General features: G+C 37.5%; 2 protein-coding genes across 2 annotated transcripts in view; both read left to right on the top strand.

The window, feature by feature from the left end:
- The first annotated feature begins 5,800 nt into the window (after nt 1–5,800).
- Nucleotides 5,801–7,470, top strand: npy (neuropeptide Y). Its single transcript, XM_028461029.1, has 4 exons — nt 5,801–5,908; nt 6,040–6,227; nt 6,980–7,069; nt 7,154–7,470. The coding sequence occupies exons 2-4, from the start codon at nt 6,040–6,042 to the stop codon at nt 7,173–7,175; spliced, it is 300 nt and encodes a 99-aa protein (XP_028316830.1). The 5' UTR covers nt 5,801–5,908; the 3' UTR covers nt 7,176–7,470.
- Nucleotides 7,471–10,200: 2,730 nt separating this feature from the next.
- Nucleotides 10,201–12,643, top strand: part of pals2b (protein associated with LIN7 2, MAGUK p55 family member b) — a 29,966-nt gene continuing 27,523 nt past the window's right edge. The window contains exon 1 of the mRNA XM_028461027.1: nt 10,201–10,432. The gene's annotated coding sequence lies outside the window, so the exon portion shown is untranslated. The remainder of the gene's footprint in view (nt 10,433–12,643) is intronic.

Raw genomic sequence — 12,643 nt, 5'->3', positions numbered from 1 at the left:
CATAATCTCTCCATCAACAGAAAGTGTTGAAAAAAACCCCAAACATAGTGTTTTTTTGTAATTAGCTTCAGTTCCAAAGCATTTAAAGATGCAACCTTTGTTTGGGTTAAAACAATATATTATTGAAATAAATGTCTTTAAGAACGAGGCATGAAAACCTTGTCAAACTCAATTTAGTTCAGGGACCAAATACAGAGCAGCTAATTTGAGGTATGTATACACCGTACATAAATTTTCTCTAGTTTGCACATTTCTTTCAGTATTATTTTACTCTAGCACATGTTGAGTAAATACAGATTATCATTAGAAATAGTGAGACCCAAGAAAAACGCCTCTGATTCAATTTATATGAAAATATCAAGTAAACGTGAACCAATGCATTGGTTGATTGACAGTGAATACATTCTTATTTCTAACTTTGCTGTGGCACATGACTTTAAATGGTTTCCAAATACGCGTTAAACTGCCTACCACTTCCTCTGCCTTACCAGGCATTGCATGGTTGATACTGGATTCTTTTGTATATTTCAATCTTTTTAACTCATGGATTTAAATTTTGAAACAATTAATTATCATCTCATTTTCAAGCTCAGCGTGTTTTGATTGGAAGTTATTTCCAATGATTTTATCTTATTACAACAATTAATTCAGAATAAGGGGTTATGGTTACATTTATTACATAAGGCTTATGGTTGTAAGTTTTTTTTATCCGATTATTTTGTTGAACAGCTCCAGGACAGTTGAAAACAGCAGTACTATTTATCAGTGTAGTTTATTCTAGTTATAGTCACAAGTGAAGTTTTTAGCAGGCCTGCTTGTTCCTGAAACTAAGCACACACGCAGATGGCTATGACAGAAGGAAGTGTGTGCAAAGATTTGGGAGTAGACATTTTATCTTCTTGGGCTGGGGTGTGCCCCATAGACCAGCCTCTGCCCTGTGACCTTGAGGTCATATGAAAACAGTGCACAGCTGTGTGAGTGTTGAAACCAGCTATGTAACTAAAGCAAGTGTCAGAGCCTACAAAAGAGAAAATAGTCCAGATAACTGAAAAAATAAATATAGTACATGGTTATTGTTAAGGTGATAACTAAGCAAGAACTAAACTTGTTCCATGCAGCACTTCATATTTACTGCAGAAAAATGCGGAAATCGTTCATTTTGTGTTATTGTCACAAACTTTGTGAGACTAGACTAAATAAAAATAGTAGTGTTGTTGAATATACAAAGAGGTGAAGACCATTACTAGAGCTAAATGCGCCTTTTGACCCTGCTACCCCTCTAGTCAGGTTTCATAATATCAACACTCCGTCGTGGACACCTGAGCCAAATCAACCTGTCACAGTGCTGCATTGTGACCTTCTGTCCATGTGTCTATCAAAAGCCGAGATGTTACATTTCTTGTGACGTGACATTTGGACCGTCTTCACCCCTGAAACAGATGAGACAAACTTACTCACAAACTAGAGTAAAGAAAAGGCTGAGATGAAGTACTGCGTGACTCTTTAAAGGGTATTTAGAGGCACTAGAAAGAATGAGGATAAACAACAATAGAAGTCAGTTCTTGCTATTTTCTAATTGACTAGCTGTCAGTGAAGAAAAGAGCGTGTTCTTTCTGAGTCGTGTGCCTCAGTAACAATGTAGATAAGTGTCAAAATCAAACAAAGACAAACAATTTCTTCTTTGAAATATAGATAACAGCTGAGTGATGTGAGATGCCAAAGTGATGTAAGTCGGTACAGTAAATTCAATTTTGAAAAAACAAACCAGCATTAAACTGCTTTACAGTTGTTTCTCCAGCTCGCTGAATATTAACAAGCAACACAAAAGCCACCACATAATATTTTACCTTGTTAAAAGATGAACTGATGAATTGTGATCTTGCTAATAATCAAACCTTTCAATAAAATGTTGACGTTTCATTTATTCAGGCAAGGTTTTTCAGGAAATGTTTATCTCCCGACATTTTTCGAATGCCAACTGCCAGTCTTTGTCAGAGGAGATCTGCCGATTGCCTTTGATGGCTCTTTTGAAATTTCCTGAAAAACCTTGTCTGAATAAATGAAACCTCAACCTAACGCACTGTTTAAAAAGACAACAAAATGAATCTCGCTGGAACTATTATAAGGAAATCGAGTGAAACTTCAAAGGAACCATCAAAGGCGATCAGCAAATCTCCTCTGACGAAGACTGGCATTTGAAATTCGAAACATGTCGGGAGATAAACATTTTCTAAAAAAAATCCTGAAAAACCTTGTCTGAATAAATGAAACTTCAACTTAACACACTGTTTAAAAAGAAGACAACATTAATCTCGCTGGAACTATTATATGGAAGTCAAGTGAAACTTCAAAGGAACCATTAAAGGCGATCAGCAGAACACCTCTGACGAAGACTGGCAATTGACAGTCAAAACATGTCGGGAGATGAAAATTTAATGAAAAACATTGTCTGAATAAACCAAACATCAACTTAACACACTGTTCCAAAAGAAGATAAAATGAATCTCGCTGGAACTATTGCATGGAAGTCAAGTGAAATTTCAAAGGAACCATCAAAGGCGATCAGCAGAACTCCCCTGATGAAGACTGGCAGCTGACAGTTGAAACATGTTTCGAGATAAAAAAAAAAATCCTGAAAAACCTCAACTTAACACACTGTTCAAAAAGAAGACTAAATGAATCTCGCTGAAACTCTTTCAATAAAAATTCAAAATCATCATCTTGACTCGAATAACATTTGTTTTACAGCCCACACAGCTAAAAACAGGTGCTGCCCTTGCCTTCTAAGTAATAGTGGTGCTTATACAGTTTGTCACCCGAGCACAATAGTTTTGCCACAAGCAGCAATTTAAATGTCAGACCAGTGTGTAAAAAAGGATGCGAGACCAAGTTTAGCACAGAATCATTCTTTTCTCCTTTCTTTGTTTTCTTTCTGTTTGTGTGCGTCTGCTTGATTTATAGCTGACCTGTCACCATTAAGCTTTACCAAATGCACACAGGCATGACATGAGGAATGTGGAGGTTTTGCAGGCTTTAAAGGGCAGGATGAACGCAATACTTTAACATTTCACCTTGATTGATTCATTTTTCTGATGGTGACAATCATCAGTGTGTTAATTATTCGACGGTGCCTCAGTGTGTCATTGACATCTCGGGACCTTACATTTATCCTATTTACGTCTGAGACTATTTCAGTATGGATTGGTTGCTTTATTCCTAACAGCTCTGATTAAATTGTGCTAATTAATATCAGAATTAATGAATTAATTGTCCCTCACCCTCCAGCATCTTGATATGATATGTTCCCAGCTAAATTTGACTGGTTACAACTGGTAATTTAGCAAGGTGGGGTACACATTGGACAGGACATCAGTCTATTAACTACAGGAACCAAAACATGTTACTAAATGTTCTTCATTCGTTCTTGAACGCTTTTTTTTCCTGCATGAATTAATGTATTAAAGTGGGAGCTCATTCTCAATCAATAATCAATTGGCCAACCACAGAGAACAAGTGAATCTACCCTCAAATACTTCAATCTCTGACCTAAGGCAGATCCAAAATATGTTCCATATATTCATAATGAGGCATGTGCCACCTTCTGCAATACTGCCTCGAGATATAGGGTTGAGAAAAATCTGTCAAAAATACTTCTTTGTCAAAATACTGTCATGCACTAATGAAATTGTGAATGGTTGACTTACACATGTTACATACATGGACATAATTATGCCTCCATAATGATGTGTTTTATCTCATATGAAGTACATGTATTATTTAACAAAACACTTCCAAAATACTACATGACTATAGCATAGTGCCTTTGGCCACATCAATTGTTGACATTTTCATGCTTTACATGGAGTTTTGTAGAAGAATGCATACAAGTGTTATTAACTCATTCTTACCGTGATTGTTTGTGTTTCTTTGCCAGACAAGGAGGACAGTTATTATATAAGCAAATGATCTTCAAGTTGTTTGTCTACGTAGCCTACACTGATCAAATATTTTTGTGTCCAGCTGCTTGAAAAAAAACATCAATGGTTTCTCCACGCCTGAGTACGCCACAGTAGATCTACTGTTGTTTAAAAATTAGAATGTTTCTAAGTGAAGGTTGTTGAGCAGGGTTTATATACTCAATTATACTAAACTCATATTGCTACCTTGTTTATATATGAGGTGGACTATAGATTTCATATTTTAATGATCTTTCTCAGTTTATGTGGAAAATTTTTCATTCATCCATAAAATAAATCCTGATAATACCACAAACCAGAACTCAACAAATATCTGATGGGTCACCCTTTGTTATTTCCTTAATCAGTCAGAATCAGATCATAATGTTAAGTTTTTTTTTCCCCACTTGTGCCAATAGGTGATAAATTATGATATTCATCAAACTAATGTGTGCAATGATCAATTTGTTCACGTGTCTCCACATAGATGCACATTTGTTTATCCTTGCTGACTTTTTAAATGTATCACATGTATCTCACACATAGATGCACGCTGTGCAGATAAGTTTCTGAGTGTACATGTGCATGCGCCCTGAAGAGAGACAAAAGTTCTTATTCCTGCGTGCCATCGTAATGATTCGATCACAAGTTTGAGCAGCACTACTTCAATCCTCATCTTCCATATTTGCATCCTGTGTTACACAAAGGATTCTTAACCCATCCCCTGCAAAACTTAAAAAAGCACCCCATGTTGAAGAATCATGATTTTGAGAGGTTTTATAGCTGCGAGCTGCTGCATAAAAGGTTTCTGAATGGGAGATAAATGAAGCACAGATTGAAGTGAAGTGCTATTTGGGTTTTCTTATCAAGTGGCTTTCTGTGCTGACGTGTTTGAATGTTCACATTAAGGCCTTTTGTTCATGTCAAGAGTCTCAGTCACTCTGCATGTGAAGGAATGAGCTGCTAAAATGTAATTAGGAGACCGATTCAGCTTTCATGCATGTGAGTTGGGTTAAAACCTATTGATTCCCTGGAGTCATCGCCACAGTTTGGTTTCTATCTGTGAGGTGGCAAGTTTTTTTTTTGTTTTTTTTTTTGGGGCTTTTTTTGGTGACATCAGATGTGTTATTGATCTAATTTTATAGAAGAATAACTTCTTGATTAGGGAATAAATGAATACATTTTCCTCTTTGGAAAAGTAGCTTCAAGCATCCAAATATCACACTCGTGACTTGTGTGCAGCCGTCTGTCTGTGTGTATATTAACATCCGTGTGCCATATGTGCAGTGCATTTCATATACAAATGTGTTTTACATGTGCTGTTTTGTTGTAACAAACTTGTAACTATGGTACACAGTGGACACAGTTGGACATACGACTTTTTATCAAGAGACTCCAATCGACCTATATATACTGTATATGTGTTGTGTTTTGGTTTGAACTGTGAAATTCACTTCAATTCAACTTTATTTATAGCAAAAATGACAACAAAGTCATCTCAGTAGCTTAACAAAATATAAAGGAAACCTGAGAAAACAAAAAAAAAAAAAAGATGTCACATGTCATGAGAATCAAACCTGATGCAGAACTAACTGAGAAAAATAAGTTATATTTCCCCTGGAAGCTGGAATGGCAAGACTCTTTATGTAGAATTTAAAAATCTTTTAGTCTCATAGAAGTGTGCTCAACAAATCCTTTATTTTGATTTTGTTGATGCTTTTCCTGTTAAATGAATAAAAGTGGAATAAAAACAGACAAATATCTATGACGGCATCATTGGTGACGTTTGTATGAGAGAGAAAAAAAAGAAAAAGGCAAATATCCGCTGCGCTCTGACGCGTGCGGGTCTGGCGCACACGCGTATAAATCCCGGTGCGCTTTGAGCGCACAGAGGATCAGAGGAGCCACCACTGGAGACTGCGCACAAACGGCACCTGTAACAACTTCAAAATGTAAGTAGCCTAATTGGATTCTTGAGGATATTTATGTAGAGTTTTCAAAATGATTTATGACTAATAGTTTTTGTGATTAGAGCAAATGAATTGTGGATAATGGATGACCAGTTTGTGCTTTGCTCTTCCAGATGCATCCCAATTTAGTGAGCTGGTTCGGGGCAATGGGGCTGGTGTTTTGGGCGCTGGTCTGTCTGGGCACTTTGACAGAAGGTTATCCAGTGAAACCTGAGAACCCCGGAGAGGACGCACCGGCGGAGGAGCTGGCAAAGTATTACTCAGCCCTGAGACACTACATCAACCTCATCACAAGACAGAGGTAGGCGTGCGGACAATAATAATAATAATAATAATAATAATAATAATAATAATAATAATAATAATAATAATAATAATAACAAAGCATAGGTTTCGGGAGAGAAGATGTAATTTTTATCATTATTCAAAAATTTAGGATGAAATTTGCAGCTCAAATCAAGAGAATGTGCAGTTTCTGCATTCTGTAAAGTTTTGTCTCACATTCTATATGTTTTCCACCATGGTGAGGTTTATTTGGGCATCAGAGTTCAAACTAGAGACTATTTTCAGTCATTCATGCACTTGCAGAGGATGCTGATTTGTAATAAGATAGCACCTATAGATGATGGTCCTGAATGTATAAATCCCAGGGACTACAGGTGGAAATTAGCATTTTTGCTATAACCTGGCACAATGCATCTTTCCTTCTGGTCCATGTTAAATTGTGCACTGTGCCTGTCTAAATAAAAACCATACCATACCATAAATCATCACCCCCTGATGCAGTAGTGACACAGCTTTGTATCAGATGCACAGGGAATAAAACGTGATAATACATGTTACCTGTATGGAATAATATCTCTTTTCTGTGCTTTCTAAGGCGGGGCATGTCATTTTATTTTATTTTTTTGGTGTCAATCCTTTGACACGCATATAAAACAATTTCTGTGTTTGCTATGGGACCTCTTCTGTCAAGAATTATTTTCCAATGCCAATCCACTTGAATTTCTAATCAAAGATCGTTATTATGTCTTCCTGTCTGTTTTGCCTCAGGTATGGCAAGAGATCCAGTCCAGAAATCCTGGACTCCCTGGTCTCAGAGCTGCTGTTGAAGGAAAGCACAGACACACTTCCACAGTCGAGGTATATTTGGGACTGTGTGTATGGGACAAGAAGCTCAGTATAGTAATGTATCACTGTGCACTCATCTTTGCCTCTGACCCTCAGATACGAACCATCATTTTGGTGATGCTGTCATGTGGCCCTTATTCACCTTCACTGATGGCTGGCACGTCTCTCTCACTCTCCGGCACCAAATGACTCTCCCGTCTATTCATCCCTTGGACCTCTGTCAGCCGCTTGTACAAAAAACCCAGTTCTTGTCTTTGCGTGTCCACTGCAGTCAGAAAAGGATGTACAAGGCAATGTGTGATGAAGGTATAAGTAAATAACTAAAGATCAATATTTGTGAAACAATGAGGTGAGGTGAAGGAGGGGTGTATTGATTGTATTTTGTGCCAATAAAGATTTACTGTTGGAACAAGTGCAAGAAAGTTTACTGATAACAAACTGTTTATTAGAAATGAAAACATGAAAACAGTGATTCAGTAACAGGGACTTTGCTTTTATAGAATAAAACAGTAATTTCTAATTTCCTGCAATGCAGAAGAACACCTATAGCTCTAACTTCTACCTTTAGCATTTCACAACAAAAGCCCTTTAGGGTAATGCATTTGCAATCAATAGATAACTTCAACATTACTTTGAAAAGATAAAACCCCTGAATCGTTTCAGAAAGAATTGCTGGTGCAGACAGCTATCCCTTTGTCATAAATAAGATTTCGTCCATAAACATACAGTTGTGCCTGGAGGCGTATGATGGATACAGCTAAAAGCATCAGTCACTTTCCCTCTGCCGGATACATTACAGTGCTCTCTTGTGGCCACCAGGATATGTGTCTGTTCTCATGCTAAATGATTAGTGGAGTTTACAAATGCTGAAGGTTCTGCGACCTGACATCAAATCAACCTGCAAATACAATTAAAAGTAAAAGGATACGCATCAGGAAGCAGTGAAGGAGTTCTGTGGGAAGTGCACATGTCAGTGCACATGTCCAGCAAGTTTTAAAACATGTCAGTCATGCATTTGTTGACAGTCACCACAGAAAAAGCTTATTTCTCCACTAGAGGTGTCCCAATTCAAAATTGATACCGGATATTGGTCCGATATCAGCCAGAAAACGAATATCGGATTTTATCGGACTGCATTGAAAATCACCAATATAAACGGCGATAAAATGTTCCGCTCCAGTACATCTATCCATAGGTGACTGTAGTTCACACTCCAACAAAATAACCTACTGTTGCTGACTATTGTTCTCTGTTTGAGTAACATTGCTTAATCAAAGCTTTTCTAAAATTCCACACTATAAAATAAGTAAGTAAGTGTGTATGATTCGTGCTGATATCGTATCGGATCAATATCGGCTGATAGTATACGCAAGGCTGCAATATCGGAATTGAATAAGTTGTATCGGGACATCCCGATTTTCCACCACACTGTCAATTGATTATCAACGAAGACATTGGAAAAGTACAGCCTGATTAAATAATAATAATTAAAAAAAACATGATTATTAACATCAACCATTAGAGGATTCTGTAGTAGTACAGAGAAAATACACAACTTTAAATATAGTTATCAGCACAATATAGGGTAAAATGAAGGAAGTCACTTGGTTATAACAGTATAATAATCAAAGACTAAATGCTGTGACAATCAGAATGAAAATGTGAACATGAAAAGTTCAAATATTGCCAGAAATGATTGATTTTTATGTCATTATTGCATAACTGAATTACACTTTTCTTGTTCTTATCATTCTGAAATGTTGCTTGGCCTTTTGTTCTCCGTCAGTGTTTGAACATCTGAAATATGTGAGTAAACTGGGACTGTGATGGAGATAGCTGCTAGAATTCAACCTTTTCTTATCATGCTTCTCTTAATGTCCACTATCCACTATTTGTTTACTGGTTGTCTTATTTTTTTTTTTCTAGATTAAAGATGAATAATCAATGCAGTAGCCACTCCCAAGAGGGGAACTGTGACATTTTACCATAGTTTTAAACTTCACAAAGGTAATTAGCAATACGCAATGGGATGACTGGCCTTTAAAATAATACTATATGTGTGTTCATGATTAGTTCCATATTGACAGAAAAATAATTTAGTGCGTAGAGGAACCAATGTTGGAGGAAAACAACAACTGGTAGACAGGAAATGAAGATTAAAAGTCCTGTAATCAGTAATAAACAATTTAAAAACCACTTTACTGACAGTGAGACAAGGAAGGATGGACTTAGAGAAAGGAAAAGACTTAAAAATATAATCCTTATTCTTATTTAATCCCTATTCTTATAAATAATCATTGTTTTTGGCTCTCTTTGTTTACTTTTAATCATGTATGTATCTATTATCAAGTGTTTGTCACCTTTATGATTCTTACTTTGAGACACTGTAACAAAAGCTATTCATTTCTTATAATGTATTCATTCATGTCTTTTCTTTTTCATCATACAAGCACAATAGGTCTGCCCAATAACACTTCTGGGTATAAAAATGTTCTTTTATTTTTCTCCTCTCAGTCTGTACTTATTTCCCCACCTTCATAGATTTTCAGTGTCATGTATTCCCTATTTTCTGTCTTTCTTCTACTAATGTCAGTTAACATTTGTAAATAAAAAGAATCCCCCCCAACAGGCAGATCAACATATGAAAGGCTACATGAGGAGGAGTTTTTGAGCTCAAGTGGGCCACAGATTTTATGCATGAAAACTAGTAATTTCAACAATATTGTGCCCTGGTATTCACTTCTACGTATATATAAAATACTAAATATGTAATAAACTGATTATGTCCAAGCAATAAGTGATATATATGTATTCAATTAAGGAAAATGTCATGTAATAATTTAGGGAAATTAAAAGATTTTGTAAAAAAAAAAAATTTAGTTTTTTTTTTTTTTTTTTGAAGAGTTTAACATGAAAAAATTACTGTCATCATGCATTAAATGCACCGGGAAATATTGTTGAGTTTCATTTACACAATGGTTCATGTTTTCTGTGTGTCATTTTTACTTTCTCCTGCGGGCCAAATTGGATGCTCTCAAGGCCCTGATTTGGCCCCTGGGCCTTATGTTTGGCACATGTGACTCACAGTATGTGCACTGAAAGTGATGTTACGTTGGATTGAGGTGAATGGAAAGAGCCTCACATCGTGTCCAACAGTAAATACTATGCTCTTGCATTTATTTACTAGGACAGGGTTTTCCGCCACTGTCATTGGTTGAAATTATGTGACGTCAGTGGCAGGGGCGGGGCGTTGATTATTTGATTGGCATCTCTATTCACTGAGAGTCTGCTGCGGGACCAGGACAGAGACGGACAGCTGTGTGTCCACGCGGGACAGGTGCTGGACTGCTGTGAGCTCGTGCTCACGTCCCACAGGTAAGACTGCACCGCGGTTTGACACGCGCACATTAGTGAGACAGACAGACAGACAGACAGACAGACTGGGGACAAAGACACTTGGCTGTGTCTGAGGTGGAGCAGAGTTTGGTCAAAGAGACGCGTCTGGTCCAACAGTGCGCGGTGGTTCGCGGTGCTGCTCCGGGACGCTGCTTTCCTCTGTCCCTGTAGAGCACGAGGAGGAACACGGTGGGGGGGATGTCATCCAGAGTGCACGCGATCCACGATGTCTCGGATGGGTAACAAAAAAAAAAAAAAAAAAAAAATGGCCGTAGTACGTGTGGTGACATGATCGGTACGTGTGAGTTGGTCAGTGGCGCACGGCTCGAGCGCACAGTGTGCGCGTCGGAGCAGCTTTGCATGGAGAGACGATCCCAAAGCGGAATACTCCAAATTAAAATGCTCCAAATTCCAGACTGTCTGCTCTGGAAATCCATAAAATGCTTTCAACCGTTGCTCAGAGCAACGGTTGACTTGACATTCTTCTTGCCCTTTTGAGTTTGCATGTTCTCCTTGAACCTGGCTTTGGTGCATTGGGTTTCTCCCGAACCAAGTAGTTGTTGGGAGTCTCTTCATTGATCAGACATGTGTTCACTCCGCTGACTCCCACCTTGTGAAAACCAGGATGAGTGGTTGGTTATTTCCAGTGTGGCGCGGTGGAGAGATGATGATGATGGTGAGGGTGTTGAAGAGTCAGTGTCATCGTCCAAAAATAAAATGACAATGGTATGATTTGCAGCTTTTCCCAATTCAATCTGAAGAGAGAAAATAGCAGCAGATAAAGACAAACAGCCCGTCCAAAGTCAGGGACCTGACCTGTAGAATTAAATCGTTTTTATTTGTGTGCTGTGACGATATACAATATTAATCTGGATATTTCTAACTCAATAAAGTCTTACCGAAAATACAATTCTGTGTTAAATTTGCTGATGTAAAATGCCACACAGGCACAATTTTTAACAAAAAAACTGCACAATATATGCCACTTTTGGCTTTTTCTCCTTAAAGGTAGGGTAGGTAATTTTCTCCAGATACACTTTTTAAGTTTTTGGTTGAAATTTTCTTCATGTCCTGACATAAATGAAGCTATTATGTGCTCTGATAAAGGAACAAAGAAAATCTGTCATCTGTAGCAGCTGTAAACCTGTAAAAACTTCCACCAATGAAAAAAGGTGGTTTTTTTTATTTATTTTTTTTATTTTTTATTTTTTAACCAATCACGTCTCCCTGTCTCCTGGCTTGTTCTCGACCCCTCGCGTGCACGAGCATCACCGGTGACAGACTTAAAACTGAGTTTTTAGTCAAGTTTTTAACATATATAATGATAAAGTTTAGTGTTTACTTACTGCTGAATGAGACATGTTTCTACACAATACAAGCGATGACCTTAGGTCCTCTTCTGGAGCACCGGCGCTCGTGCATGTGAGTGAGGGATGTGGAGGCGGAGCCCTTGGAGGATGCTACATTCAAATCATTCTAGCTTTTGAAAATTACCTACCCTGCCTTTAAGGGACAGCACGTGTGAGTGAGTTCTGTAGTGTGGCTTATTTAGGGGAAGGTCTGGGTTAGGACGCACTCAGTAATCTATCTAACTATGCTTTTCATGCTGTTCTGAGAAAAAGCCAAAGCAGCGACTCCTAAAATGAGTATTTTAATACAAAATACGCTATAAAATAAAACATATATTGATATAGCCAATATTGTAATTTTCCATATCACATCAATACCTTACCCCTCTTCAAATCCAGGCTCAAAACCCATCTCTTCCAATCTGCCTATTGTGTGTAAATTCTCATTCCTAATTTTGCCTACATTGCTTTTCTTTTCTCTTCTTCATTGTATTATACAGTTTTTAATGTATTGCACTGTTTTTATTGTAAAGTGTCCGTGGGTGGCCTGAAAGGTGCTTTTGAAATAAAATGAATTATTATTATTATTATATCGCCTAAACAAAATTTGCAATATCTCTCGATATGTTGCCCAGGCCTAGTGTGCTGTACTAGTATTTGTACTTTTTACACTTAAAAACGTCTTAAACAAGAAAAATGAAGTAGTTAGTTATACAGGTATGCACAGTAATCTGTGATCTGATTGGCTGCTCCCCGTCTTTAGCCTGAGATTATAGTTAACAGATGTTTAGATTAGTGATCCACGAATATTCAATAACCGAATATATTTGGCCGAATGTTG

The sequence above is a fragment of the Gouania willdenowi genome, chromosome 11, assembly GCF_900634775.1.
Source record: "Gouania willdenowi chromosome 11, fGouWil2.1, whole genome shotgun sequence".
Taxonomy (NCBI): Eukaryota; Metazoa; Chordata; class Actinopteri; order Blenniiformes; family Gobiesocidae; genus Gouania; species Gouania willdenowi.
The sequence above is the reverse complement of the archived record's forward strand: the minus strand, read 5'-3'. Positions and strand labels throughout refer to the sequence as shown.